Source organism: Herpailurus yagouaroundi, unplaced genomic scaffold (assembly GCF_014898765.1).
Source record: "Herpailurus yagouaroundi ecotype Mexico unplaced genomic scaffold, PumYag 253, whole genome shotgun sequence".
Classification (NCBI taxonomy): domain Eukaryota; kingdom Metazoa; phylum Chordata; class Mammalia; order Carnivora; family Felidae; genus Herpailurus; species Herpailurus yagouaroundi.
Genome location: NW_024412470.1, coordinates 4,231,261 through 4,258,904, shown reverse-complemented (window position 1 = coordinate 4,258,904; position 27,644 = coordinate 4,231,261). Strand labels below are relative to the sequence as shown.

Here is a 27,644-nt window from a genome sequence, read left to right as displayed (position 1 = left end):
ATTTCATTTCATTTCATTTCATTTCATTTCATTTCATTTCATTTCATTTCATTTATTAAATGTTTATTTATTTTTGATAGAGAGGGAAAGCGCAAGCTGGGGAGGGGCAGAGAGAGAGGGAGACACAGAATCTGAAGCAGGCTCCAGGCTCCGAGCTGTCAGTGCAGAGCCTGATGCAGGGCTTGAACTTACGAACTGTGAGGTCATGACCTGAGCCGAAGTCGGACGCTTAACTGACTGAGCCATCCACGCGCCCCAAGAAGGAGTTATTTTAATTTGGGGGCTTAGTCTCTGAGCTCCTGAAAGATTTTTCAAGTCCACATGTCACATTAAAAAAGAATCTTTTAGGGACACTCAACCTAGCATGTTCTTCGAAATGGATTATCAGGGGCAGTTTCTGCAAAATATCAAGGAAGAAGCCAACCAGGTGAAATGCAGTTAATCCCTAGAATAACATAGCCGCTAAAGTGGGGTTTGCCTGTGATGTGACCGACGTGCCTCCCGTGCTGTGCCCCATGCGTAGCTGACGCGGAGGAGAGGGGGCCGGTAGGAAGTGACCGCCCACAATGACCTGCTGTTCTTCAGTTCTGTGCATAATCCGTGCGCGCAGTAAAGTTTTGCTTTCTCTTGTGCTTTTCGTGACGGCACAGAGTGAAGAATAGTGTTTTCATTAACCTCAAGTGAATGTGACCTTACCTTTTACGTGAATGATTTTTATGATTCCTTATGTGGAATTTTACTGTATTTTTACTTCTGCAATGAAGAAAGCTGGTTCACAGGGCACAGCTTCCGTTGGTTGCCCTTTAACATTGAAGTAGAGGGAAATAAAAGTACTTGCTAAATTCATTAGATAAACATACGATTTTGTTTTTGGTTTTAGAGAATGTGTAACCAGTGCTCTGTGTATCCCACTAGCAAGCCAAAAGAGGTAAGGATAAAGAAATTATTTGTTTTCTCTGCTTTGCTTTATGAGCAAAATTATAACAAAAATTACAAATTTTGTCTGTGACAGGAGTTCCACCGGGCGTCCTGACTGGACCTGCATCGTGGTGGGCTTTACTTCAGGTTACGTACGCTTCTACACGGAGGTGAGCTGAGTGTTCAGCAGTTAGAAAGCACCGCTCGACGGGAATATCTGGTTAGGTGTCCCCATTATACTCATTTGTGACTCACTGCCTGCTGCTTGGGAATGTGTAGTTGCTACTTCCTGTGGGGGGTGGGTGTGGAAGCAGGGACAGGGGAAGTCATGGTGGAAAGCTCTGGTAGAACCTACCGAGAAGAGAAGCTGTGTTCTTCTGAAAGAGAGTGCCTGATATCCGTGGAAAACTGGTAGGGAAACGACAGTCTCTGCCTGGCCATACATGTTCGGGTCCATTCGTAAGGAAACGAGCAGAGCCCTCCTCTTTGCTTCCTTCTAGAACGGCGTGCTCCTGCTCGCACAGCTTTTGAATGAGGACTCTGTGCTCCAGCTTAAGTGCAGGACCTATGAAATCCCACGGCATCCTGGCGTGACCGAACAGGTAGTGTAGAAGACTGTGTTCAAAGTAACAGTGCCTTTACTTTGAAGTATTTTTTTTGTCTTTTTTGGGAAACTTAAAGGTATCTTGTGGCACAGTTAGCTGTGCTGGCATATTCTGGAAATATAACCTGTTTATAACTGAGTAAAGAATCCCATTCTTGCTTTTGCTTATTTAATGAAATAGCCTACGCTTTATTATGTAATAAAATAAAAGACTGTAGTCAGAGAACCTTAAAAGGGTTTCTTATTTTCAGAATTTAATAGTGACTTAAGGTAGACATATGGTATATATCTTTTTTATTTGGATTTAGCTGTCAAAATTGTACACGACAAAAGAAAAAAGTTCTGACCTATTATTAATACTACTATATTGTACTACCTATTTCTCAGGGGGTGAAGTTTTTATTTATAGTGGGAAATACATTCACTGAACTGAAGATTTTGATAGAAAATAATATTTCATATCTAAGACTCTCCAAATGTACAGTTTTCACTGCTTCCCAGGTGGTGTGAGAATTTGCCTCAGTCAAAAATTAATTGTAGAGCCATGTAAACTAATACGCTCTTGTTTGACTCATAGTGTACATAGTCAAAACTATGTAAATATGCCTTCCTCCTTTTTACTATCCTGCTTCCCAAAGGTTTCACGTGAACAGATGTGTGTATTGTGTACCTGTGTAGACTTAAATTGTATGAGAGGTGGCCTGGTGACTGGAGCTGTAGAAGAAACTTAATCTAGTAAGAGAGACTAGATTAATTCGTATTAATGCCTTTGAGTGAATTAAGCATCAGTGCAAAGCAGTACCTAGTGATTTGCCATTTTATGTGGCCAGAATACATTCTGTACAAGTTTGGAGAAAGGGGCGCTCAATTAGAATGAGGACAATAAAAGAAACTTTCGTTGAGGAGGTGAGATTTGAATTAAGCTGTGAAGAATGGTTATAGGATCTAATTAGTTAATGGTAAAAGAAGGGAAAGTATTTTAGGTAATCAGGAGAAAAACGAAGGGAGATTCAAATGTAGGACAGTGCATGAGACAAAGAATCCTATGATAGAAAATATTGAGAAACTGTCGAATAGGCAGAGTGGCCAGTTTTTTTAATAAATTTGAAAACCAAGTAAAAATCATAATGATTCAGGAGATGAGCAAAGCTACAAGGATTTATGAGAAGGAAGTGATATATCAAAGGGATACTGAAGGAATCTCTCTCCTCAGGAGGAATTGGAGTTGAGAGAGTCTGGAATCAAGGAGGCTAGTTAACTGATTTTTCGAAGTTCTCTGTAATAGACGTGCGGTGTTGGGATGGGACTCTCTAATGGCCGCAAGAAGAGAAAAATGACCAGTACAAAAATCATTTAAAGGAACAATCGACAGGATTTGGTTATTGTCTAGAGATGTAGACGAGTCAAGAGGAAAATGAGTGGTCTCTAAGATACCCGCGCTGAAGAGTGCCATTGACAAAGTAGGAAGATGGGACTGCTCTGGCAGTGAATAAAGGTGGTTAAGTTTGGTCTTAGATATGTTGAGTTTGAGGCGATGGTAGGAAATAAAATGAAAATACGGCTTGCCATACAGAATTTCTATACAGGCGCAAAGACTAGATTGAAGAAGTTGGTTTAAGTCATAGATAATGAATTCTTCCAGGTATAGGACCTAGGAAAATAAAAGTGAAGACTGAAAATTTAAGTCTTCCTAATATTCACCACAAGAAAGTAGAAGAAAATAAACCATTGAAGGAAACAAAGAAGGAGCTCTTGGAAATCTAAGAAGATATTGTGTTCATTGAAGATACTTCTCAAGAGCTGTTCTCTGTTTTTCTATTCTCTGGGTGGTGAAGGTTCTTTGAACATTTTAAGTTGGGTTATGTCTATACTATTTTTTAGAGTTGGTAGAAAAATATAACATTTAAATACTTGCTGTTTGCGAGTCAAGAAAATCTACTGGTTGAAAAATAATTCTTATTGAACACGGAGAGAGAAGTCTTTGTTGTTACTCTATATTCTACATAAGCATCTTTGGATCTGATATATCAATTCATATATCAAAAGTACGTATTCGCTGCTTCTTGTACTCCCAGATCTATTAAGGATCATAGAGCACATTCCCTCTGATTCAATTCTCTGGGGTCAATGAGTGTAGTGGAAGTGACAGCAGGTCATTGTAGGAGAAGATTCCAAAGAGAGAAGATCTCTTTCTTGAATGTCAAAGGAACTCCTTCTGGGTCTTCTGCACAAAGGTCTCTGTCATCCGGCATAATTTCTGTAGCTTTTGGACCATTGGTATTTGTATTAGTATCGCCTTCAGGAGGACTGTCTGGATTTGGAGATAACTGACTTGCTCCTCCAAGGCAGTGACAAGGCTCTTTCCCCACTGTTGTGCTCAGTGGGCCGTACAGCCTAGCCTTGTGCATCTGTCATATGAGCACCCATGCCAGCTCCCTTCCTCTGGCTCTTATCCCTCGTGGCCCATAAATCTCTTTTAAAAGTGGAAACAGTCTACTGGTCCAGTAGAAAAGAGGGCAAGGCAGTTCTGAAAAGGAGAAATAAAATTTGTCGGAAAGCACATAACATTTTGAATCTAAATAATAATCTAAGAACTATAAGCAACTACATTTGGATAATTTTTCATCTTTTATATTGACAAAGATCAAGATTTACAAAACTGTTGGTTACAGTATGGAGAAACACACTCACGTATTGGTGGAAACGTAAATCGACAGGTACTTTCTTGAGGGCAGTTTAATAATATGAATGAAAATTGAGAATACTGTACGCTCCACCAGACCCAGTTGAAGTAACTTATACTAAAGTAATGTGAAAAGATCTACACAGAAGAATTTTTATTGCAGTGGTGTTTATAATGAAAATGTATTAATTCATTCATAAATATTTATTTACTGCCTGTTTTATTCCCCGTCCAGTTCTAATCACTGAGAATCCTTGGTAAAGCAGACACACAGAGATCCTCCTTTCCTGGAGCTTATAGTCTGGGGATGGCGAAGGGAGACCAGCAATAAACAACTAGAGATACAAAGATGGTTCCAGTGTCTGACAGGTACTAGGAAGGAAGTAATCATGTTGATGAGGTGGTAAGGAGGCAGGAGAATGGAGGTGCCTGCTTGACCTCTAGGGGCTCAGGAGCAGCCTCTGAGCAATTGCGTTTGAGCTGAGAACTGATTGATCAGAAGAATTAGGCAGGTGATGACCTGGGAGGTAAGGTCTAGGCCTGTTCAAAGCACTGAGATGATAATGGCCTTTGTTCAGGGAGCAAGGGGAGAGAGAGGTGAGATGATAGACAGGTGCCCCGTCCTCCAGGCCTGGTTAAGGAGGCAGGCTGTATCCCAGAGTGCAGAAGGAAGCTGTTGGAGGGCCTCAGTCAGGAGAGTGGTTTCTAGGTCTCCCAAACAAAATTTCTATCACTAAGAACTAGTTAACTAAATTTTGATACATATGCTACCTACTGCTTTAGCCACAATAAAAAATGATTTGCTCGCTTACTGGAGTGGAAAAACATCATTGACATATTGAGTAATAAAAAACATGTTATACTGTATATAGTATAACCTCATCCAAAGCGTATAAGGATGTGTATTGAGACATGTCTGGGATATCAGGTGAGTTTCTTTTTTTTTCCTTCTTCTTCTTTTATATATTGTTGTATTTGCACAATGACTATACTTCAGTTTAATGCAATGTGTACATTTTTTGGTTAATCTCACCACCTACCCTGAATGCATTATACGTCATTTACAAAAGCTCATGTTTGAGAAGAATTGTAGGTCCTTGGCCAAAAGGCATTCTGAATTTAATTTTCCATTTATTTTTACTTTTCTTCTCTTGATGGTGTTTTGTGTGTTGGGTGGTTGACACTTAACTTAGTCATAGTATTTTCTATTTTTCATTAATCCTGACATTCAACTGTAATACAAGAAGTAGACATGCTTATTTGGCAATGATGAGATGTATTATTTTCTTATTTCTTTAATAGAATGAAGAGTTGAGTATCTTATATCCAGCTGCCATTGTGACTATTGATGGATTTAGCCTTTTTCAGTCTCTTCGTGCTTGTCGAAATCAGGTAGCAAAAGGTAATTTTTGGCACGCCGTATCTGACTTCCAACTTCTCATTTAATTTAACCCATTTAGAGAATTAAGTATGTCCTCTAAATTAAAAAGGCCACCTGTACTAGATTTACAACAAAGACCCTGTGACTGTAAAAATGGGAGTGCATTGTTGCGTAGATGGCTCAGTAAGATAAAGGCAAGGACTGGTAATCAACGCTATGTATTGGGGTGAGAAATTTCATTGCATCTAGCCGAGGAACCAAGTTCTCACTATTTCAGCAGCTGTTGGGCAGGTTACTAGAATCTTGTGATTCTGCATTGCTTCCATTCTCACCAAGGGTAAGGATACCACTGTGTGCAGGGGGGATTTTATTCCCCACCCCGCCCCACCCACCCGTGGGCAAGGCCCAACAGGGAGTCCACATTGGCTTCTCTTTGCTAACCCGGAAAGCTTCTGAATGGAGAAGTTATTTATTTTTTTTTTTAATTTTTTTTTCAACGTTTATTTATTTTTGCGACAGAGAGAGACAGAGCATGAACAGGGGAGGGGCAGAGAGAGAGGGAGACACAGAATTGGAAACAGGCTCCAGGCTCTGAGCCATCAGCCCAGAGCCCGACGTGGGGCTCGAACTCACGGACCGCGAGATCGTGACCTGGCTGAAGTCGGACGCTTAACCGACTGCGCCACCCAGGCGCCCCATGAATGGAGAAGTTAAATGCCTGAACGATGTGTATATGGGCAACTACATTATTTCCAGACTTGGGGGTGAAAAGTGCACAAACAATCAAGAGTTCTTTCTCGTACTGCTCAGTTTACATTCTTGGGAAGAGGATGAAGAGCAGAGTTGTGTCCATCAAATTCAAGATGTCATTGTTTATAGATGCAGTAGTACCTGCAAAAATGCCACCAGCGAGAAACATACCATCAATTTTTAGAAAAGCCTTAAACTCAGTGAAAACACCAGTGCTAGACTTCCTCCTTTTCTTCTGGGCTTGGGTAGTGGGGCTTATAATGGCCCTAAAACCAAGTTTGTCTTGTTTGCAGGTTGATGGATTGGTAAAATCAGGAGGTTTTGGTTATGTACGTCTTTAATGGTACCTGCTTTCCTGTTCAGTCAGAACTTGTTGGAATTTTTATGGCTATTTTCATAATCTTTTAAATTATTTAAATTTAGGCATAATAAGCGTCATTATCTTGGGGTCATTTAAAATAGTCATTAGTATATATACCTAAAGAGACTGGCAGTTTTCTGCAGGTAAGAATTCAGTCGGTGAAATAAACTAGAAATAGATGATTATTGGTATTGTCAGCCATTTAATTTTTATTGTTGAGTTCCTGTTTATCTTTTGTGTTTAAGACCATAAAGCCATTGGTCTCCTAGGAAGTAAGAAAGCCACTAAGTGCCCACCTAAAGTAAGCTGCTCTGAAAAGAATTCTGACAAATTGTTGTGTCTTTTTATTTCGGCATGTAGGAAAATTCTCTTTTGTTGGCCTTACTATCAAAATCTGAAGTGCTTAGAGGAATCTGTTTTTCCCTTATTAAAGTACTTCACTTCCCAGAATAAACAACCAGAATCCAGCTGTATTCTAATATGTAGCAAGAAACTTTACTGATAAATAGGACCTTGTGCCTAAACCTATGGCAAGAGGTGTAACTATTGCTTTTCTGTTCATTACTCGCTCACTAGGTGGAAATACTGAGCAGATACAGGCATTTTATTCTTTCTGGTGATGCTATTGCTGGTTGCATATCTTTCTATCAAGACTGGCCTAGGCTGTTGTCTTCGAGGCCTTGCTATATGTGTGCTCTTATAGGCATGTCATTGAGTTTTTAATTTTTCACCAAGTTAAGGCACTGGTTGCCATTCTCAGGATTTTATCCACTATTTCTCAGCAGGGAGAGATTGTTTCTTTGTCTTCAATTGCAGTTTGAATTCGCCTTAAAGTTTAGTAATAGTCTAGAGTTTTTAATAGCCTCTTCCAATTACCTGAATGTTCCAAAATCTCTTGTGACGGTCAACTTGCTCTTTTAATGTTTGCGTTTTACATATACTGTCTTGGCATGAATAAAGTTCACTTCAGCCTTGTTTATGTTGCCTTGCCTCATTATTATTATTGAAATTTTAAAGTAATCAAGTTATTATATTTTTAAAGGTTTTTTTGTAAAACTTCGCTTCATCCATTATAGTTAAGTTTGGATTGTTTAATTTTTGTCTTTAACAGCTGCGGCATCAGGCAATGAGAACATACAGCCACCACCGTTAGCTTATAAAAAATGGGGTCTACAAGATATCGACACTATTATTGATCATGCTAGTATTGGTAAGCATTACTCATTCAAATTCTTATGGAATTTACTTCTTTTGCTTTTTAATTGATATATCTCATTTATTAGAAATATCCATTTATTCTTAGGCGAAAGGAAATGCATTGTCTTTAGTGCGACATTTGGAAGTTACTCCAGACTTACGGATCGTTGTAGGTTTATAAGTTTAAGAAGTGATAGCAGTTTTAATAAATAATTACATCTTCAGCAGCAGTATTGTTCAGCTTTAGGTCTTTCACTATTTGACTTCATTTTTTTTTTTTTTTTTTTTTTGCAGACAAGTTTAATTCATATAATCACCATATAGCTCAGTCTTCTAAAACTGTAACCTTTACACCAGCAGAGTATAGGTAAAAGCAGATTTTTCCTTGCGAGCATAATTGAAGACTCACTGTGTTAGGCACTGGGAACACAGACGAAAAAGACAGAGGTGAGAAGGCTTGGTCTCATCAGGGAAGCGTGAGGCTAGCTGGAAGAACCATGTGGAAACAGCTGCAGTCCCCAAGTGCGCCAGCTGGGGCGGGAGGCGGAGAACCCCTGGCGCTGAGGGAGGTAGGCAGCAGTGGCGGACTTCAGTCTGAAATTGGAAGAATGAGTGGGACTTGATCAGAAGCAGCAGCACAGAGGCGGCATCCTAGCCAACGTGTGCTAGGCGTGAGGGGGGAAGTGCACCGCGTGCTGTAAAAATAATGGGTACAAGGAGAACTGGCAGGCAGACATGTAAATAGGAGTCAGATTTCGAAGAGCCTAGTGTGCTATGTGGAGGAATTTAGGTCTTCCTCCCAGCAACACTGAGAGCCACTGGAGAATTCTGAGCAAAACAATGGTATTATCACTTAGCCTGTTAGAAGAATCACTTTGGTAGTTCTTAGTGACAGTAATGTGGGGGTCAAGGCTAGAAACTAGGTGCAAGAAGGATACTTCCTGGTAAGAAGTAATGAGTTTCTGAATTAAGGTAGTAGAAATGGAGTGGAGGAGAAAATACTATTTAAAAAATGTGTATTGTTTTCTGTTTACCAACATGTTATATGCTTGTTAAATTCAAATAGTATATAAGTATGTAAAGAGGAAAAGAAAAAATATCCCCTTAAACCCTACACCATCCAGAGATACTCACCATTGGCATTTTGGTAAACATCCTTATAGACTTGTGTGTGAAGTGCATGTGTAATATGTATATGGTGATAGAAATAGGTTTTCATAAATAGGGTTACATCATACCAACCATATTACAGCCCTTTTCTAATCAACATATTGTAAAGAGCTTTCAATCAATTTTGCTAAATACACATTTTATCGGGGTCATGATAGAAAACAGATGGCACCCCTGAAATAGGACAGCTGAAACGTGTTTTATTTACAGAGGAACTATTTGGAAAGATGTGGTGCAGGAGAACCACAAGGGATGGTACAGCATCTCGGGGCTTCGTAGCAGCCCAGCTGTTAGCCACTGCTAGGCCACAGGGGGCGAGGGCCTGGACAGTTCCAGAACTTGGAGGTAGTGAGTAGAATCAGCATCTTACGAGCAGGATGGCTTTTTTTTCACATGTCACAGGGAAGTAGGTGTCCTGACTTCACTTTCCTTTCTGTCTTTGATGTCCTGATGAGGCTTCCCGTTGTCTGAAGCCAGGCGGATGTCAGCCTAATCTACACACACTGTGCCCTGGGAGTGGGCGGGGAGAGAAGGCAGGAGTGTGAGTCTGCAGGGTCAGACGGAAGATCCCTGGCACACGCATCCCGTGGCTTGTTGCTGCGTCCTTCTCATGAGGAGTACTCTGCAATGAAGCACTTTCTTGTAGACATTCAGTGTGTCTTTACTGTTTTGCTAATAACATAAACATGCTGCAAAATTCCAAAGTGTTGAGTTCAGTTCAGGGTGGCTTCCCTGTTCTGTTAATTGAACTTTGGAACATTGAAACGGGCTAGGAAAAATGATTGGATAGAAAATATTATTCTATTCATTTATCTCCCAGCCTACAAAATGATGGGAAAATAAAAAAGGTACAACGGACTTTATTTTGCATGTACATCTTTATGTTGAAGTTCTGATGAATTCATCCAACAAATAAGTGAACACCTGGTATGTCCTAGGTGCTAATATTGGAGCTAGAAATAGAAGGCAGACGGAACCCCGTCCTGATGAAGCTTACATTCTGTGATAGGGAGATACACGATGGACAGTTAAGCCAAATGAATAAATATGGTCATATCACAATGTTAGCCTGCATCATGAGGAAAATAAGCAGAGGGTTATGATGGAGAGTGAAAGGAAGAGGCCACTTCAGGTAGACTGGTGAAGATAAGGCTCTCCAGAGAAGTGACGTTCAGATGGGACATCGTGGGGGAAGAGCAGCCAGCTATGTGAAGGGGTATAGGAAGAGCATTCCAGGCAGAGGAAGCAGCAAAGAGATAGGCCTGTGGGGCCTCAAAGTCCTGAGAAATGGGAAGGAGGTCCCTGTGACTCGATTGTAGAGTAAGGGGAGGGGCGCCTGGGTGGCTCATTCTGTTAAGCGTCTGACTCTTGATTTTGACGCAGGTCGTCATCTCGTGGTTGTGCGATCGAGCCCCATATGGACTCTGTTGGGCTCTGTGCCGGGCATGGAACCTGCTTAATGTTCTCATTCTTTCTCTCTTTGTATTAAAAAAAAGGGGGGGGGGGGGGGGCACAGGACAAGGTAGGGTTGGAGATGGAGACTGGGGACAGATCACATAGGGTAAGGAGGTTGGATTCTCTCTAAATACAGGGGATGTCACTGATGGCGTCTAGCTACGGGGCATTCAAAATTATCCTGACTGCTGCTTAGAGGCTTGTGAAATAAAAAGTAAAAGCAGGGAGACCAGTAAGGAGTTTGTTGCAATAAGGGAGAATGGCGGCCTTGCCTGGAGAGGAAGCCGTGGAGCTGGAGAGGGTGGACAGATTGAGATATTTTTGTAACTGGTAAGGGGTGGATTTGAGAAATGAGAGAAAGGAAGGACTCCGAGATATCTGATTTTTTTTTAATTTGAGCAAGTTGAGTGGATGATCTGTTTACTGAAGTGAGAAATATGGAGAAGAGGTTTGAGGTAGACAGATCAAGGGTTAACTTCTGACACAATTACACATTCAAATGGAGGTGTCAAGTAGGCAGTTAGATATACATCTGAAGTTTAGGGAAGAAGTCCAAGTTATTGACATAAATTTGAGAGGGAGTGGTTGACTGTGGGATGCTTCATAGAATTCAGGAAGGGAAAAGGTCCATCAGATTTGGCAATGTAGAGCTCTTCTTTGAGTCTGATGTGAGCACTTTAGGTGGAGCAGTGAGGAGGAAAGCCAGATTGGGGTAGGTTGAAGAAGAAACTTTTCCACCTCTATTTTCAGAAATTAGAAACACAAGAGCCAAGAAACTGGATCACAGCATCTCCATTTTTTATGTTCAGTCTTGACCTCTTCCTTAAAATTCATTTCTATAAAATTCATTTTCCACCAGCGTATCCAAACTTAACATATCCAAATCGGAATTTTTTATTTCCTCCCCCAAACTTGTTTCTCCTTTTTTCTTATCATCTCTTCTGTTGCTCACACCCAAAGATTCTGAGTCATCCTTGACCCCTCCTTCTCTCAGGTTTTTCATCCAGCAGTTACCCCCCCACCCCCGCCTCTTCCTGCAGAGCAGACCCTTTCTGACCACCGCTCATCTCCATCATTGTGAGCACCGTGGTCTAAGCCACCATCATCTCTTGCCTGAATGATTGAGGAAAAAACCATTCTAACTGGTCTTTCTGCTTCCTTTCTTCCCTCTCTAAAATCCGTTTGCCGGTTAGCAGCTAATAGCCTTTTGAGATGTAAGTCATGTTTTTGTCACTCTTCTGTGCAAAATGTTATTTTTATAGTGGCTTCCTGTCTTATTCCTAATAAAATCCAAAGGCCTTATAGTGGCATACAAGGCCTGACATTGCCTGGTTTATGGTGTGTCTTTTACCTTATCTTCTCCCCCTCCCCCCCCCCCCCCAGCCCCAGCCCCGTGTGTTTGACCACATCTCCTAGTTGTTCCTCAGATACACCAGGCGGCCTCCTGCTTGAGAGCATTTGTGATTGTGGCTCCTTCTGCCCGGAAAATTCTACCCAGCTAGCCATGGCTCGCTCTCTCTCTCACCTCATTTAGGTCTCTGCCCAGATATTATTTTGTCAAAGAGGTCTTCTTTAGCCACTATAACAGACCTAGAAAATTATCCAAGTTTGACTTTATGGAAATTTCTATTAAGAGTTAAATTAATGTTTATATTTTAATAATAATATTTAAAATAATAGTGGCCTAACATTTAATCATAAGTTATATTTCAAATTAGTATTGTATTTACATAAATATATTTTAATATGTATTTTAACTGTAAATTGTAATTTTTATAATATAAATTATATTAATATTTATACTAAGTTTCAAAGTGTGGAAAGGCCTCAGATAAGATGTTCAGGAAAGACACAAAAAATTCACATCTAAGGAAATACACTTATAGTAGGCAGCTTGTCTCAGCAGTAATATTCACCTCATTCCTAATAATGAAAGCAGTGTATATTTAATAAGAAATTGAAATATTTATATATTGAAAGGATATGGGGAGAAGAAGGGCTGTCAATAAGCTGTATCTTCATTTACCTTAAATCAATGAAAAATAATGCTCAGATTGGTGACTCAACAGACCACGGGTCTCTCGATTTCACCACTTTGCCGCAGTACAGAGAGCAGGACAGCGCACATAAGACCTCAGGGATGCAGTCAGCGATTCGTAGGCTGTGGGAGAGGAGTGCCTATTGGAGTATAGGAAGAAGTTATTTAAAAAATTTTTTTTAATTTATTTTGGGGGAGAGAGAGCAGGTGCATTTAGTGTAGGGGCCGAGAGAGGGAGAGGGAATCTCAAGCAGGCTTCTCGCTGCCAGTGCAGAGGCCAGCATGGGGCTCCATCCCATGACATGGGGATCGTGATCTGAGCTGAAATCAAGAGTCGGACACTTAACTGACTGAGCCACCCAGGCGCCCCGAGAGAGGTTATTTTAAAACTTAAATTTCAGGGGTGCCTGGGTGGCTCAGTCAATTAAGCATCCGACTTCAGTTCAGGTCACCATCTCGCAGTCCGTGAGTTTGAGCCCCACGTCCGGCTCTGGGCTGCTGGCTCAGAGCCTGGAGCCTGCTTCCGATTCTGTGTCTCCCTCTCTCTCTGCCCCTCCCCCGTTCATGCTCTGTCTCTCTCTGCCTCAAAAATAAATAAACGCTAAAAAAAAAAAATTTTTTTTTAAAAACCAAAACTTAAATTTCAATTTATATGTCACACAGTCCACCCTTTGATTTCATTCTGGTAGTGTCAGGCCAAAGTTATACAGATTTTTATCACATAGTAAAAACATTTTGTATATTGAATCATGAACTTATTCATGAAGGTGGGACAGGTGTTCTGCTCTTTGAGAATAGTCCAGCTTTGACAATTATTTGATCACTTCAGTCCCTCAGTCCAGCAAATGGCCTGCTTGGTCTCTCCCTAAAAGTATTTCCTTTCCCAGAACTCTTCTTCAGGAACATTGTGTTTTTTGACCATTTGCAGGTCAAGTCGAGGCAATACCTATATGTGAAAATTAGGGTAACTCCTGTTCCAATCTACAGTGTATTTGAGTTTAGAACTTTCCAACTGAGTATCTTCACGGACCATGTGAATACCCAGGTACTGCATGTGTGCCTGAGTCCACATAGGTTGAATCTTAGCACATCTTTACTTCCTGGATCTCTAAGCTTCCTCCACCACCTGCTGCTCCCATCTCTCTCTCTCCCTGCCCCCCAGGTGAATTTACATGACCTTGGTTTTTCCTTTGCTACTCCAGACAAGCATGTGGGTGTCAGCAGTCTGTCTGCTTTTACTCTTAGAGCCTTGGGGAAACAAAAAGTTAACTCTTCCTTCGAAAAGGTTGGGGATTTCTGGACTACAGAGTAAAGGTTGAAAGTGTTTGTTTTTTGCTGTGTTGGGAGGGGTAGGATACAGAGCACAGATGCTCTCGTCTTTTTGGTGGCCGTGTAAATTAACACCACCTCTATGGAATGCAGTGTAACGGTATGTAATAAAATGTTTAAAAATGTGATCCCCTTTGAGAATTTCTGTCTGTAAGAATTTTCCATACTGATAGACATACATAGGTGTTCAAAGACATATCAGAGATCTTTATCACAGCGTTATTGGTAGTGGCAAAGATGGGAAACAACCTAAATATCCATCAGAGGTGAAATCACTTACGGTATGGCCACCGTGGAATGTTCTGGGTGACTGAGAAGAACGTGGCACGTCTCTTTGATGTTTTATGAAATAAGTAAGACACACATCCTTTTACTTGGTGTGCTGTCATCTGTTGTACAACATCTCCTGAAGGCGGCGTAAGACACGGTTTCACTTGTTGCCTCTGGGAACTGACTGATGCCTGGAGATCTGGGCAGACTGGATACTTTTGTACTGTCTGAGTTTGTATGTGTCAAAAAGTTAATATTGAAATTTTGTATTTTATGGCTTAGGGAAATAGGTGGCACTTTTAATATTTTATGACATTGGTTTTACAGTCATTTAAAAATGACTTTTATCTGTTCTATAAAAGTAAGCAGTTTGCATCTTTGAATGGAATCGAAAATGTAATGACCTGAAGTGACAGTGTCATTTCAGTGCATTTAGCTCACGTGTTGTTGCTGTTGTTTCGTCATTAGGTATTATGACTCTGTCCCCGTTTGATCAAATGAAGACTGCTTCCAATGTAGGTGGATTTAATGCAGCAATTAAAAACAGCCCACCTGCCATGTCTCAGTACATCACTGTCGGGTCCAATCCATTCACTGGCTTCTTCTATGCTTTAGAGGTAAGAGTTTTGTCACTGATCACGGGTAAGGCCTCTCTCGGTTTTTCACCTTGTCTGCAAATTGGATATTGTAAGTTAGCCTTAGAAAGATTAGGCAGTTTACGTTTCTAAGTTTTCAATGTAAGCTAAAATTAATCCCCACTGACTTCCTTCTAGATTCTTTAGGTGAACTGAAAAGGTACTAAAGTCAGCGTAAAACCAACACATTTCTCCATTTCAGCTCCCCCAACTTCCTGAACGGTTGATTTGTCTTTAAACACTGGTGCACTAATCAGCGTCTCAGGGTTACTTATAGCCCACCAGAGACTGCAGTAAATCAGGAATTGTAAAGTTACCCGCTGTGGCGGATACAAGTGGTGAAAATTGGTTCCTAAAAATAGGGGAAAGTTAGGTGCTGGACTTGGTGGCTCTTATTTCTCGCTTATAAAACAGCCTTCTTAGAATTGTCCAAACTATCTTTTTACTTTCATAAAAATATACGTTAAAAAAAAAAAAAAAAAAAGAGGGACGGGAGCCAGTTGTGAGTAGACAGGAGATCCACAGCCTTGCCATGTTAACGCCCTAGTTAAACTTTTTAAATTAAATTACAATTTAAGGAGGCTGATCCTGAAGATAAAATGGAGTGGTGGTGATTTTACTTTTAAACTGTAGAGTTAAAACTTCTGATTATATTCCTACTTCCTAAAATCATGTTTATTGCACTCTCTGAAAGATGCTATTTTTGATGGTCCAGGCTTTACAGCCTTTCAAAATCTTTAAAAGTAAGCCTTGTTTAGAAAGTATATTTTGGTTGTCAGCTATTCCCTGTTCTCTTTCAAATGTCTTGTTTTTCAGGGAAGCACGCAACCATTATTATCTCATGTTGCCCTGGCTGTTGCAAGTAAGCTCACTTCGGCTTTATTTAACGCTGCCAGGTAATTACGGAACGCTTGACTGCAAGATGATCTAATTTGTATCTCGCTTGGTTTTCACATCTGTTTTGATAATCTGCACATTAGAATGTTGGAAGCCCTGGTTTTATTCTAAATTCTCTTTCCGGTCAGTGGTTGGCTCGGTTGGAAAAGTAAGCACGAGGAAGAGGTGGTGCCGAAGCAGAAGCCGAAGGTGGAGCCCGCTGCCCCGTTAGCTGTAAGGCAAGTTGGCCGTGCTCGTCTCCCATTGTGGTGTTTGTGAAAATGTACCGTGAAATGTAAGGCCTTTAAAAAAAATTTTTTTTTTTATGTTTTATTTATTTTTGAGAGAGAAATGGAGAGAGCATGAGCAGGGCAGGGGCAGAGGGAGAGGGAGACACAGAATCCGAAGCAGGCTCCAGGCTCTGAGCTGTCAGCACAGCCCGATGCGGAGCTCGAACTCACAAACCATGAGATCGTCGCCTGAGCCGAAGTCAGGTGTTTAACCGACTGAGCCGCCCAGGCACCACGATGGTCTTTCTATGAGTTTGGTTGATTTGTTGATCTCGTGAGTTTGTGGAGCTTCTGAAAGTCATTAATGTGAGACTTTCTCTGTCGGAATATAAACTCCACGAAGAAGGTGATTGTCGTGTGTTTTGTCCACAGCTGTCTCCCTGTCATACAGTAGGCGCTCAGTGTGTGTTTGTGGAGTGTGCTTTCTTGCAAACACCTAGAACCTTAGCTTAAGTTTTAGGAAAATTAGTTCTGTGATAGCTGTAGAGTTTTTTGTTAGGTTTATTTATTTATTTGAGAGAGAGAAAGAGAGAGCATGCCTGCATGGGGGAGGGACAGAGAGAGAGAGAGCAGCGCATCTGTGCTGGCAGTGTGGAGCTTGACGTGGGGCTCAATCCCACAAACTGTGAGATCATGACCTGAGCTGAAATCAAGAGTCAGATGCTCAACCACCTGAACCACCCAGGCGTCCCAGATAGCGGTTAGTTTTTTAAAGAAAGTTTAGTTTGTCAATCAACTGTGTAAACTTAAAAAGTGCTTAGTAACTTCTTTAAAAAAAAAACAAAAACAAAAATGAGGAGTCTGTGCATTCAAGCACTCTGAGGAATGCAGGCTTGTGCTTTTTTGTTGACTTCACTGGTGCTGTAGGATAGTGTATTTGTCAGATTGTGCAGGGAGAGGGCGTGATTTTTGCTTGATTTTGTTTTTAAATCGTTTGTGTTACCTAATATAAAATACCTACCATGAAGGGAAACAGAATCAACCCCCCCCCTTGTAGATATTCTTTAACTAAAGAGATATAACGAACTGTCTGTTATTAAAATTTATTGAAGATTATCCTCTAAGGTTGTTTCATATTATTTTAAAATACTGTAACACCTCACATTTTCTAAATTCACTTAAGAATCAAGAAGTAAGCCAAGCTGCCCTCTGCCTGCACACAGATGTAACAGAATTTGGACACTTTGTCTCAGGGGCTTTTCTCAAAGTGAGTGCACTTGGTCCTTTTGTAGTACCTCTTTACTTTTATCTTGCAGTTCTAGTAAGATTGGTTATAGACCAAGAACAGTTTAAAGATAATTATTTAGGGGCACCTGAGTGGCTTAGGTGGTTGAGCATCTGACTTCAGCTCAGGTCATGATCTCACAGCTTGTGAGTTCGAACCCCGCATTGGGCTTGGTGCTGACAGCTCGGAGCCTGGAGCCTGCTTCTGATTCTGTCTCCCTCTCTCTGCCCCTCACCTGTTTGTGCTCTGTTTCTCTCTCCTCAAAAATAAACATTAAAAAAATAATAATAATAAAAATATAGTTATTTAGAAGAGGGAGAGTTCTTCAGGCAGATTTGTTGGTGCCAGCAGAAAGTAGAGGTCAGAAATACAAACTTCAGGGGCGCCTGGATGGCTCAGTCGGTTAAGCGTCCAGCTCTTGATTTTAGCTCAGGTCATGATCTCACGGTTCGTGAGTTCAAGCCCCTCATGGGGCTCTATGCTGATGCATTGAGACCTGCTTGGGATTCTCTCTCTCTCTCCCCCTCCCTCCCTCCCTCTCTCTCTCTCTCTCTCTCTCCCCATCTCTCTCTCTCTCTCCCCCCCCTCTGTCCCCCTCCCCCTTCCCTGCTTGAATGTTTGTATGCTCTCTCTCAAAATAAATATTAAAAAAAAATGAACTTAGGACAGACGAAATATGCTTGTATAGAAGCATAGTATTCTAAAATTGGTCATGAGGGTACTGTTTCCTCTGACATAACACTTCATCAAGAAAAGATAGTTATACTTGATATTCCCTAAAAATATAAGATTATGGATACTTATGTGGAAAATCTATGAAATAAAACTTACCTCTTTTTATTTTATAATGGAAGAAACTTCTTATGCATTTTGTGTTGCAAAGTGTCTGGTACGATTAGTTAATAAATTCACCATGAATCCGTGCAAAGTTTATATTTCTTTACCTAAAAGCAGATTTTGCCTATTTTATTTACACATTTCATTATTCTGTTAACTTTTTCTAGATTGGAGTTTGATTTGAGCTTTTTATTTTCTTTTAAATATCAGATTTGGACTTCCAGATTCTAGACGCCATGGTGAAAGTATATGTCTGTCTCCATGTAACACGCTGGCAGCAGTAACGGATGATTTTGGCAGAGTTATTTTATTGGATGTTGCTAGAGGAATCGCAATACGCATGTGGAAAGGTACTTCCTTATAAAAATCTAGAAAAAAGTTAATTTGCTTTTTACCCTTATAGTTGAGCAGTATTCTCATCCTTCAGCTTCTAATTAACAACACTGCTTAGTGCATTACGTGTATGCTTTCTTTTTTTTTTTTTTTTAACAAGAACTCCCATCAGCCACACTTGATCCAGTCCAGTTGGTCTGTTAACTTTAAGTTTGATCAGTTTATACGCTTTTAATTTCTTCCTTATGTCCTTTTCAATTCTGTCCTTGTCAAATTCCTGAAGTCAGTTTCTTGCTCCTGTTATATTCATTCCACTTCACAAGGTCACGCTTAAGTCAAATGTTCTCTTCAAATCTAGAATGCTAAGTCTTTCGAACTAAAGACGGCAAAATAATTTTTGCTTATTTGACTTCCATATCCATATGCTGGGGTCAGTTTCTTGGTAAAATGTCAGTTAGGAGTTGTAGTTAGTTGCTAATAAACGACTCAAGTTCGGGATTGTAATGATATGCCCATGACAACCTCAGGAGCACAGTCGCCTTTTATGTAGCTTCCCTACTCAAGGTTATTTCATGGTTCAAATGACTACTGGAGCTCCAGTCTTCTTGTCTGAGTTCCATGAAGGAAGAAAGGAAGAGGAAGAACTTCCAACTGAGCCAGTCCGCTTTGAAGATGATTCCCTGCCAAGCTCTTTCCACAGTGCATTAGTCAGGACTTAGTCACATAGTCATACCTAACTATAAGGGAGACTTGAAAATATCTAGGCACATTGTCAGCCTGAGAAAGGTAAAATCTCTTTGACCAAGGAAGAAGGGGAGAATGCATTGTTTTGCAATCCTTGGAATGGTAATATGTCAGTAATATGGTAGGAAATCCCAGCTGTGATGCAACGTGGTCTCTGCTTAGCAATGCGAGGAAAAATGGATTTGAGGAGATGAAAGTACTCTGGACAGATGGAGACCAGTATCACCTTCTTGCCAGAGAATTCCTGCAGTGTTTACCTGTTACATGTTTAAGTGTCTATAGAGGTAGGTTTCAGCACCGCAGACACATCATTTCTTCTTGGTGTCTGTCTTCTGAAATAGCATCAGGGGTGGTTCTCAGCAAGACTTTTCCAGAATATAGAAGACATAGGTGTCCCAGCGGGCCCACATCCACTACAGCGATGTTGTTGGAGGCATTGTGGCCTTCCCTTCTGCGGCTGGTGCTGTTCCCCCGTATTTGGAAGAGAGGGGCCTGTGGCCGGTGGAAGGGGCCCCCCTGAGATGGAAGACCGTGTCGGCTGCCTCTTCTCAGAGGCACGGGCTTCCTGCTGCCACCTGGCACCGCATCCCCCCCGTCTGCGTAGCACCACAGGATTTGAAAAGCACAAGATCAGGTTGATCTTTTTCTTACATTTTAATGGGACTTTTATTCAAATCCAAGCCTGGTAACCTCCCCCAGAGTTTTTAAAGGGAAAGAATTTTGTAAAGAGAAGGAGGAGAGAGAATGGGATCAGGGAAGGGACTCATGAAGCCTTAATGACAGCCGTTTTCTTTTTAAACTTCTTTTTTTTTTTTTCAATGTGTATTTATTTTTGGGACAGAGAGAGACAGAGCATGAACGGGGGAGGGGCAGAGAGAGAGGGAGACACAGAATCGGAAACAGGCTCCAGGCTCTGAGCCATCAGCCCAGAGCCTGATGCGGGGCTCGAACTCCCGGACCGTGAGATCGTGACCTGGCTGAAGTCGGACGCTTAACCGACTGCGCCACCCAGGCGCCCCAGCCGTTTTCTTTTTAAAGAAAAAAAGGGATCGGAAGCAAATTTAACAAACTTCTGGATTTAGTATGACTTGGTGATTGAGTCAGCATTTGTTACAATTATTATTATCTTTTCTGTCGAAGCCATTTCATAATAAAAAGGTAATGTGCTTTTATAGCTCTTCTTAAACCCCTGGCCAAAATATCCCAGAGTGCATCAGAAAGCTACGGTTGAACCTAGATTAATTAACTAATTAGCTGCCCTTTTCCTCTGTCTCAAAGGGTATCGAGATGCACAGATCGGTTGGATGCAAATCGTAGAGGACCTCCACGAAAGGGTACCAGAAAAGGCGGACTTTTCCCCCTTTGGAAATACTCAGGGTCCAAGTCGTGTAGCTCAGTTCCTTGTGATCTACGCCCCCAGAAGGGGAATCTTGGAAGTGTGGGGCACACAGCAGGGGCCTAGGGTAGGAGCCTTCAACGTGGGAAAGCACTGCAGGTAAGCCGCAGACCCCGTCATTTTCCTGGTTACAAAAAGGAATGCTTTTGTTCAAGTAAAGCTTCTATTAAAGCTACTTATTAGATTGCAAGTCGTTTGAGAATTGCAGTGTTCTCTATTATGGTATTTCCCTGTGAGTGCCTGGTATATAATTAAGGATTAAGTATTTAATAACAACAACAAAAAATCTTAATGAAAAGGCCATGATATGCTACTGAATTTAATAAAGTGACCTGTGGTGTTGCCATTTGCCCCCACCCTTACTTATGCTGTGGGGACTCAAAAGGAGAGATTCCTTCAGATTCCCATGGAGATGATGTTAAGTGAGGTGAATGCTTTGTTTGCCATAGGCCTGTCACTTAATTTTTCTAACACATTTTAACAAGGCGTCATTCTACCAGTCACCTCTGCTTTACTTGTGTTTTTGGTATCAGTTAGTGTTTATTTTACTTAGTGGTGCCCCCAAATCGAGACGAACGTAGGGGTCCCTAGCTATAATATAAGCACTTCTGGCATTTCTCCTTTCTCTAATATTCTTACCGTATTGGTATGTGATTTCCTCAGGCTTCTGTATCCTGGCTATAAAATAATGGGCTTAAATAATGTCACCAGTCAGAGCTGGCAGCCACAGACTTACCAGATCTGTCTTGTTGATCCAGTGTCTGGAAGTGTGAAAACAGTAAACGTTCCTTTCCATTTAGCACTGAGGTAAGATCTATCAGGTATCCCTCTGCTAGCTTTTCCATCCCGTGTTTTGCTCTTGGTTTTGTAGTTATTGTTTTGTTGTTGCTGTTTTTTTCTCATTAGACAGAGATCTTTATTTTATTTTTTTTAACGTTTACTTATTATTGAGAGACAGAGAGACGCAGAGCGTGAGCAGGGGAGGGGCAGAGAGAGGGGGAGACACAGAATGGGAAGCAGGCTCCAGGCTCTGAGCTGTCAGCACAGAGCCCGACGTGGGGCTTGAACTCATGGGCCGTGAGATCATGATCTGAGCCGAAGTCGGTCGCCCAACCAACTGAAGCACCCAGGCGCCCCTAGACAGAGATCTTTAAAGTTAAGTAGGAAGAACATAAAGGAAAAGAGAGTTGGAGTGTGCCAGACTTAGAAGGAAAGCGATTTCATGTTCTGTAAGAATTTGTTGTGTTTATTGTTTTAGCGACAAGAAGTGTGAGCGAGCCAAGGACATGCACCTAGTGAAGAAACTGGCGACCCTGCTGAAAACAAAACCTCCCAATCTCGGTGGGTGTCCTTTAGTCAAAATAACAAAGCATGCTCTTTCATCATTTTCTAAATTAATAGCATATTATAAACGGAGCAATCAAAATGGTTCAGGGGCGCCTGGGTGGCTCTGTTGGGTAAGAGTCTGACTCTTGATTTCAGCTCTGGTCATGATCTCAAGGTCGTGGGATGGAGCCCTGGGTCGGCCTCTGTGCTGGTCGTGGAGCCTCCTTGAGTTTCTCTCTCCCTCTCCCTCTGCCCCTCCCCTACTGTTGTGTGCTCACTTGTGCTCTCTCTCTCTCAAAAAAAAGTTTCATCTCTGAGCAGTTGCAATTCCTTAAAATAAGGTGAGCTGCAAGTAATCCTGTATATATTTTATTGGAATTGCTCTGTAAAGATGAAGCTTGCCACCTGGGAGATATTAACATTCATGTAAAGTAACAATGTGAGAGAAACCAGAAGTCCTGTAGACTGACTGATAGCTACAAATATATGCGTTTTTCTTTCCACATAAAGTTTACCTTGTAATAATAGTGAAAAATTTAGTTTGGTTAATTTTCTCTTTGTAGATTTGGTTGAAACAGAAATAAAGGGATTAATTCTTGATATTAAGTATCCTGCAACGAAGAAACAAGTAAGTATGCATGTGAATTTTCCTGACGAGTGGCTGTAACCTATTTCTCTTAAGAAAGCCTTTGTCTTCCTCTTTCCCTCCAAACATGACAGGTTAACGTCTTCCTTTTCATGTTTTTATTCATGCATCCTTTTTATATTCATATATGGAAGTTGTGTTGTCTCTCTTTCTCCTTCTTTTTCTTTTAAAAATTAAGCAGTACTACCATACACGTGTATGCATGTTTTAGACACAGACACACGTATCTATACATAGCATTTATTCAGATTAAAGAATAATAATAAACACTTATGTATGACCACCCCCCTGAGGAAATAGAATGTTACCACGAACTCTGACGAGCCTCCTGTCCCTCCTCAGTCCCCTCCCCCATCCCTAATGTGACCAGTGTTCGGAATTTCGTTTCTCTACAGTTGATGGATGTACCGCATGTGCTCACATACTGTATGGATTCCACCCTGTGACTCTACTTTCTTCACTCGCCTCCTGTCGGTGGGCATTTAGGTTGTTGCCGGTGTTTTGGTTTTTTGCCATTACCGTGATACTGTGATTATCCTTGTACTAGGATACTGTATCTTTGTTTCCTGGCGCCCGGTGTGCAAGAGTTTCTCCTGAGTTTTATACCTAAGAGGGGAATTGTAGGGCATGAGCTACGCTAGCTGTACTAGTTGATGAAAAATTGCTTCTCAAAGTCCTCGTGCTGCTAGTTCGCGTTCTCACGTGTGCTGTGTCAGAGGCCCTTGTCAGGCTTCTTGAGTTTTGCCAGGTTTGGGATTCTGCTGTGACAGTTCACTGTGATTTCTGTCCTCGCACCCTCTTATCAAAACCCTCATAATGCTGCTTGAGTTTTGGCTGAGTTCTTACACAACGCTTCAATCCCCGTGGACATCTCTGAACTCCTAGTCTACTTTTATTTATTTATTTATTTATTTATTTATTTATTTATTTATTTTTAAACATTTATTTATTTTTGAGACAGAGAGAGACACAGCATGAACGGGGGAGGGGCAGAGAGAGAGAGACACACAGAATCGGAAGCAGGCTCCAGGCTCTGAGCCATCAGCCCAGAGCCCGACGCAGGGCTCGAACTCGCGGACCGCGAGATCGTGACCTGAGCTGAAGTCGGACGCTTAACCGACTGAGCCACCCAGGCGCCCCGAACTCCTAGTCTACTTTTAATCAGAACCGAATAGCCAACGGCTCCTTGTTTTCTAATTACTTGATGTACATGGGTTATAGCTCACCAGTTTTTTTTTTTTTCCCTTTTTACCTCGTTTAAGCCTCTTCAAGTAGGGTCTTCACCAAAGATGTCTGTTTCATAATCCACAGCAACTAAAGTAATGCCGGATGTGTGGGAGAATTTAGTGAACACTGATTTCTTATCCCCTCTTACTGTGGTAGTCATTTTGCTGAGACACTTCTTGTTTTATTGTAAAACAGGCAAGTCCCTGTGACTTTTCATCCGGTTTCCTTTGTGACAGGGCTAATTAGCTGTCATTTTCTTCAGGGCAGAGTCTTGGTTATGAAAGCTGACGTTGCTCTGACAAGGCGGGCCCCCAGGAAAGGTAGTTCAGAGAATCCGTAGAAAGGGAGGGCTCCCACCCAAACAAGGCTTCTCATCTTGATACTGTCTTTTCTCTTACCTTACATCCTGGAACAACAAAACTGGGAACTTTAGCATATTACAAAGTGTCATCTCGGCCTTTTTAAAAATTACTAGACTACCGAATTGTGCGTGAAACTATGAATTTTATTAAAAATGCAGGAAAAGCTGATAGTAAAACTTGTGTATTGTTTTCAACACTAAGGGGGGGAAGGAAACCAGGTTAGGCTTGAGAAACCTGAACAAATAGGCAGCCAGCTGCCCCTCTGTGTAATAAATACCAGAACACAGGCGGTTACATTTTCTTGGGTGTTACCTTTCTCAAAAGTCACTTTCTTTATATCCACCATGTAGTGAGGCAACTACATCATGGGCTTGACCGACCTCTTGAGCCACCCTCTGAGCCCATTTCTTTCCCACACACACACAGAGGGGGTTGTGGTACCATTTTTGTCTCATGCCATATTCTCAGCCTGCTTTTGAAACTATTTAATCTCATCGATAAAAAAGCCAATTTAACGTGGTAGTATGAAAGGGTAAGTATGAGCTTCAGCCGCTGTGTCTACCCATTGGTGATTCTGATGGTTGCTTCTTTAGGCATAAAGGGAGATTTTGGAACTATGGTGAAGGCTCTAGAGCATCTACTGGGGGAGGGCAGGAGAGGTAGCCGGGGTGAGGTGGCGCCATATATATCTCCCATGGCCTGTAGGTTGACCTGGCCGTGCTCAAATGCACTCATTAAGCAGTAATTAAGTTCTTGTCAGATTTTGTTATTGGCACATCAGCAACAGCCTCTGCTTTGCATTTATGCCCGTGGGGTATAGACTTACACTCTTCTTACTGGTGAATGGCTTTGTCTCCGTTTCTGTTTGTCTTGGCCGTTCTGTTAAACACCAGTTGCCTTCTAGTTGTCTCATTCTGAGTCCGGACTCTTTGTCATCCACCATATTGGGTATGCGATGAAATTCGTTGATTATTACGTATGATGCAACCAACCCTCATTCTCAGGTACGTACGCTAAAACATCTTACCAATGGAGCTTCCCTTGGGAATTTGGGGCAACGAAGGTGTAGGCATAAATACAAAGCTTAAAAAACAAAATCATTACCTTTTAATTGTTGCAATTGCTCAATATCTTTCTTCCAGGCTTTGGAAAGCATTTTGGCAAGTGAACGTTTACCATTTTCCTGCCTTAGAAACATCACTCAGACTTTAATGGACACTTTAAAAAATCAAGGTAATAGGGTTTGTACTGATTGGAGGTTCTGGTCTCACTTCAGATTTTACAGTTCTGATTATAGAAAGCTGTTCCTGTGAAAGATACCATGATGTTACTTCAGCGTGGAAATAATACACATAAGACATGGTATTTGGAGACTTTTACTCCCTATTTAGTATACGCGCTGATCTTCATCTGAGCTTTCTCTGAATATAAAAATATTTCTCTTTCAAATCTCTCTACTGGGGGAAGGACACCAGCATAGGATGGCGAGAAGTGATTATTCTGATACAGCTATACACATGTGAAAGCCATTGGCATGGGGAGGAGATGAGCTGGTGGTGTGCAAAAAACAGCCAGGTTCTCTTGCTGGCATTTTCTTCTGTTTACCTTTATGGGAGGAGAACGGTTTCTGCAGATGAAGAGTTCTTTAATTTTGTTTTGACAGGGAAAATGATAAAAAAATTTATGCTTTGAATGAATATTCTTTTAGTGTATAGAATCCACATTTTCTCGTCCATTTCCCTCAGGAACAACTGAGGACTTCCCAAATCAGACTATGAGTAAATTATTAGTTCTGCTTTTGTTTGTTTGTTTGTTCTTGTTTTTTGCTGTTCAGAATTTGTCGAAAAAGAATTACATCTCTATCTGTAGGATTTTAACTCTGTACTCCAGCTAGCTAGCCCAGCAAAATTCAATTTGTTCAGAATCCCTAACATCAATTAAATTGTAGTGTGCAATTTGCAGACTTCATCTAGTTGTGACTTTCTGCTTGTCATGTTAATTATATAAAGCCAGCTTTATATTTATATTTAAGCCAACGTAAAGTGGTTTAATTAGCAAATCATAGTATCCTCTTTCAACACTTTCAGCATCCTAATTTTGAGATTTGCTTTCTCCACACGTATTTAAAGCTGCCTTTTGGAAGATAGTGAACTTCTTTAGTGCATACAACTTGTTGGAAATGTCTGTTAAAAAGCATAGTATGCTTCTGAAGCTCCCCTGTCCCTCAAGGCTTTATCAAAATCTTAAAATTTATTAAATCAGAATTTATCTTGCACTGAGCTGAGAATAAACCAAACACCACCGTTGGAGCTCTATAAAATCATCACTGGTTTCAAGTTCTACCCAGAACTGGGATTCCTAAAAATTTTACCTATTTAATATGTTAATAAGTTTTATTGTGGCTATAACAACTTTTGGGGGTAAAGTGTCTGTCTTTTGAAATAATGGTTGTTTTATATTAGGTTATATCTAAATTACCATGCAGGAGGGGCGCCTGGGTGGCTCAGTCGGTTAAGCATCTGAGTTCGGCTCAGGTCATGATCTCCCGGTTTGTGAGTTCGAGCCCCGTGTCGGGCTCTGTGCTGACTGCTCAGAGCCTGGAGCCTGCTTGGGATTCTGTGTCTCCCTGTCTCTCTGCTCCTTCCCTGCTTGCAGTCTGTCTGTCTGTCTGTCTGTCTGTCTCTCAAAAATAAATAAAAGGTTAAAAAATTTTTGTAAGTTGCCACGCAGGCATGTTTTATACAGAGAGGAGTATTTCTCTGGTATTAAACTTTCTTCAAGAAGCCTGATGGACGGATGGGGAATGTCACTGTGGTCTCTGCCTCCCTTGAGGGTGGGCCTGTCACCGTCACAGTTGGCAGCAGGCACCATGGTAACGGGAGCCAGGCAGCTTCCTGCCGGCCGGCCTCTGTGTGTGGGCACAGGAGGCAGCGTGTGAGCTCCGGGCTGACGGAGGATACCTTCAAGGCTGCTTTTGGTTTAGTGTTTTAAAAATTGAGTATTAGACTCAGGTAGCTCTTTCTGTTTTTCCCCACCTCCCCTCCACTACTAGTCTGCCTTATTTCATTTAAGAATTTGGACGTTTTTCCATGATGGAAAATATATACTTGTAGCTTATTAAGTACCTCAATATTTAATAGAATAAAACATCAGGCTGGGAATGCCAGCTGGTGCAGCCACTCTGGAAAACAGTATGGAGGTTCCTCAAAAAGCTAAAAGTCGAACTACCCTATGACCCAGCAATTGCACTACTAGGCACTTATCCACAGGATACAGGGGTGCTGTTTCGAAGGGACACATGCACCCCCGTGTTTATAGCAGCACTATCAACAATAGCCAAAGTATGGAAAGAGCCCAAATGTCCATCAATGGATGAATGGATAAAGAAAATGTGGTGTATATATACAATGGAGTATTACTCAGCAATCAAAAAGAATAAAATCTTGCCATTTGCAACTACGTGGATGGAACTGGAGGGTATTATGCTAAGTGAAATTAGTCAGAGAAAGACAAACATATGACTTCACTCATGAGACAAAACTTCACTTTAAGAGACAAAACAGAGGAACATAAGGGAAGGGAAACAAAAAT

At 41.3% G+C, this 27,644-nt stretch overlaps 1 protein-coding gene and 1 non-coding gene across 6 annotated transcripts in view; both read left to right on the top strand.

Moving 5' to 3' along the window:
- RAB3GAP2 (RAB3 GTPase activating non-catalytic protein subunit 2) overlaps positions 1 to 27,644 on the top strand; it is a 104,902-nt gene that overhangs the window by 39,110 nt on the left and 38,148 nt on the right. For all 5 annotated transcript variants that reach the window (XR_005786325.1, XM_040460935.1, XM_040460936.1 and 2 more), the window contains exons 5-18: positions 881 to 928; positions 1,013 to 1,088; positions 1,419 to 1,520; positions 5,508 to 5,607; positions 7,809 to 7,907; positions 14,625 to 14,773; positions 15,608 to 15,687; positions 15,817 to 15,906; positions 18,230 to 18,369; positions 20,375 to 20,591; positions 21,156 to 21,299; positions 21,751 to 21,833; positions 22,382 to 22,446; positions 25,196 to 25,286. Coding sequence is in view for 4 of the 5 variants with exons in the window: in XM_040460935.1 (XP_040316869.1) it covers positions 881 to 928; positions 1,013 to 1,088; positions 1,419 to 1,520; positions 5,508 to 5,607; positions 7,809 to 7,907; positions 14,625 to 14,773; positions 15,608 to 15,687; positions 15,817 to 15,906; positions 18,230 to 18,369; positions 20,375 to 20,591; positions 21,156 to 21,299; positions 21,751 to 21,833; positions 22,382 to 22,446; positions 25,196 to 25,286 (1,484 nt within the window). In the remaining variant the exon portion in view is untranslated. The remainder of the gene's footprint in view (positions 1 to 880; positions 929 to 1,012; positions 1,089 to 1,418; positions 1,521 to 5,507; positions 5,608 to 7,808; positions 7,908 to 14,624; positions 14,774 to 15,607; positions 15,688 to 15,816; positions 15,907 to 18,229; positions 18,370 to 20,374; positions 20,592 to 21,155; positions 21,300 to 21,750; positions 21,834 to 22,381; positions 22,447 to 25,195; positions 25,287 to 27,644) is intronic.
- On the top strand, positions 9,762 to 9,893 carry LOC121020950 (small nucleolar RNA SNORA36 family). Its single transcript, XR_005786377.1, has one exon. It is a non-coding gene; the product is annotated as a small nucleolar RNA SNORA36 family (small nucleolar RNA).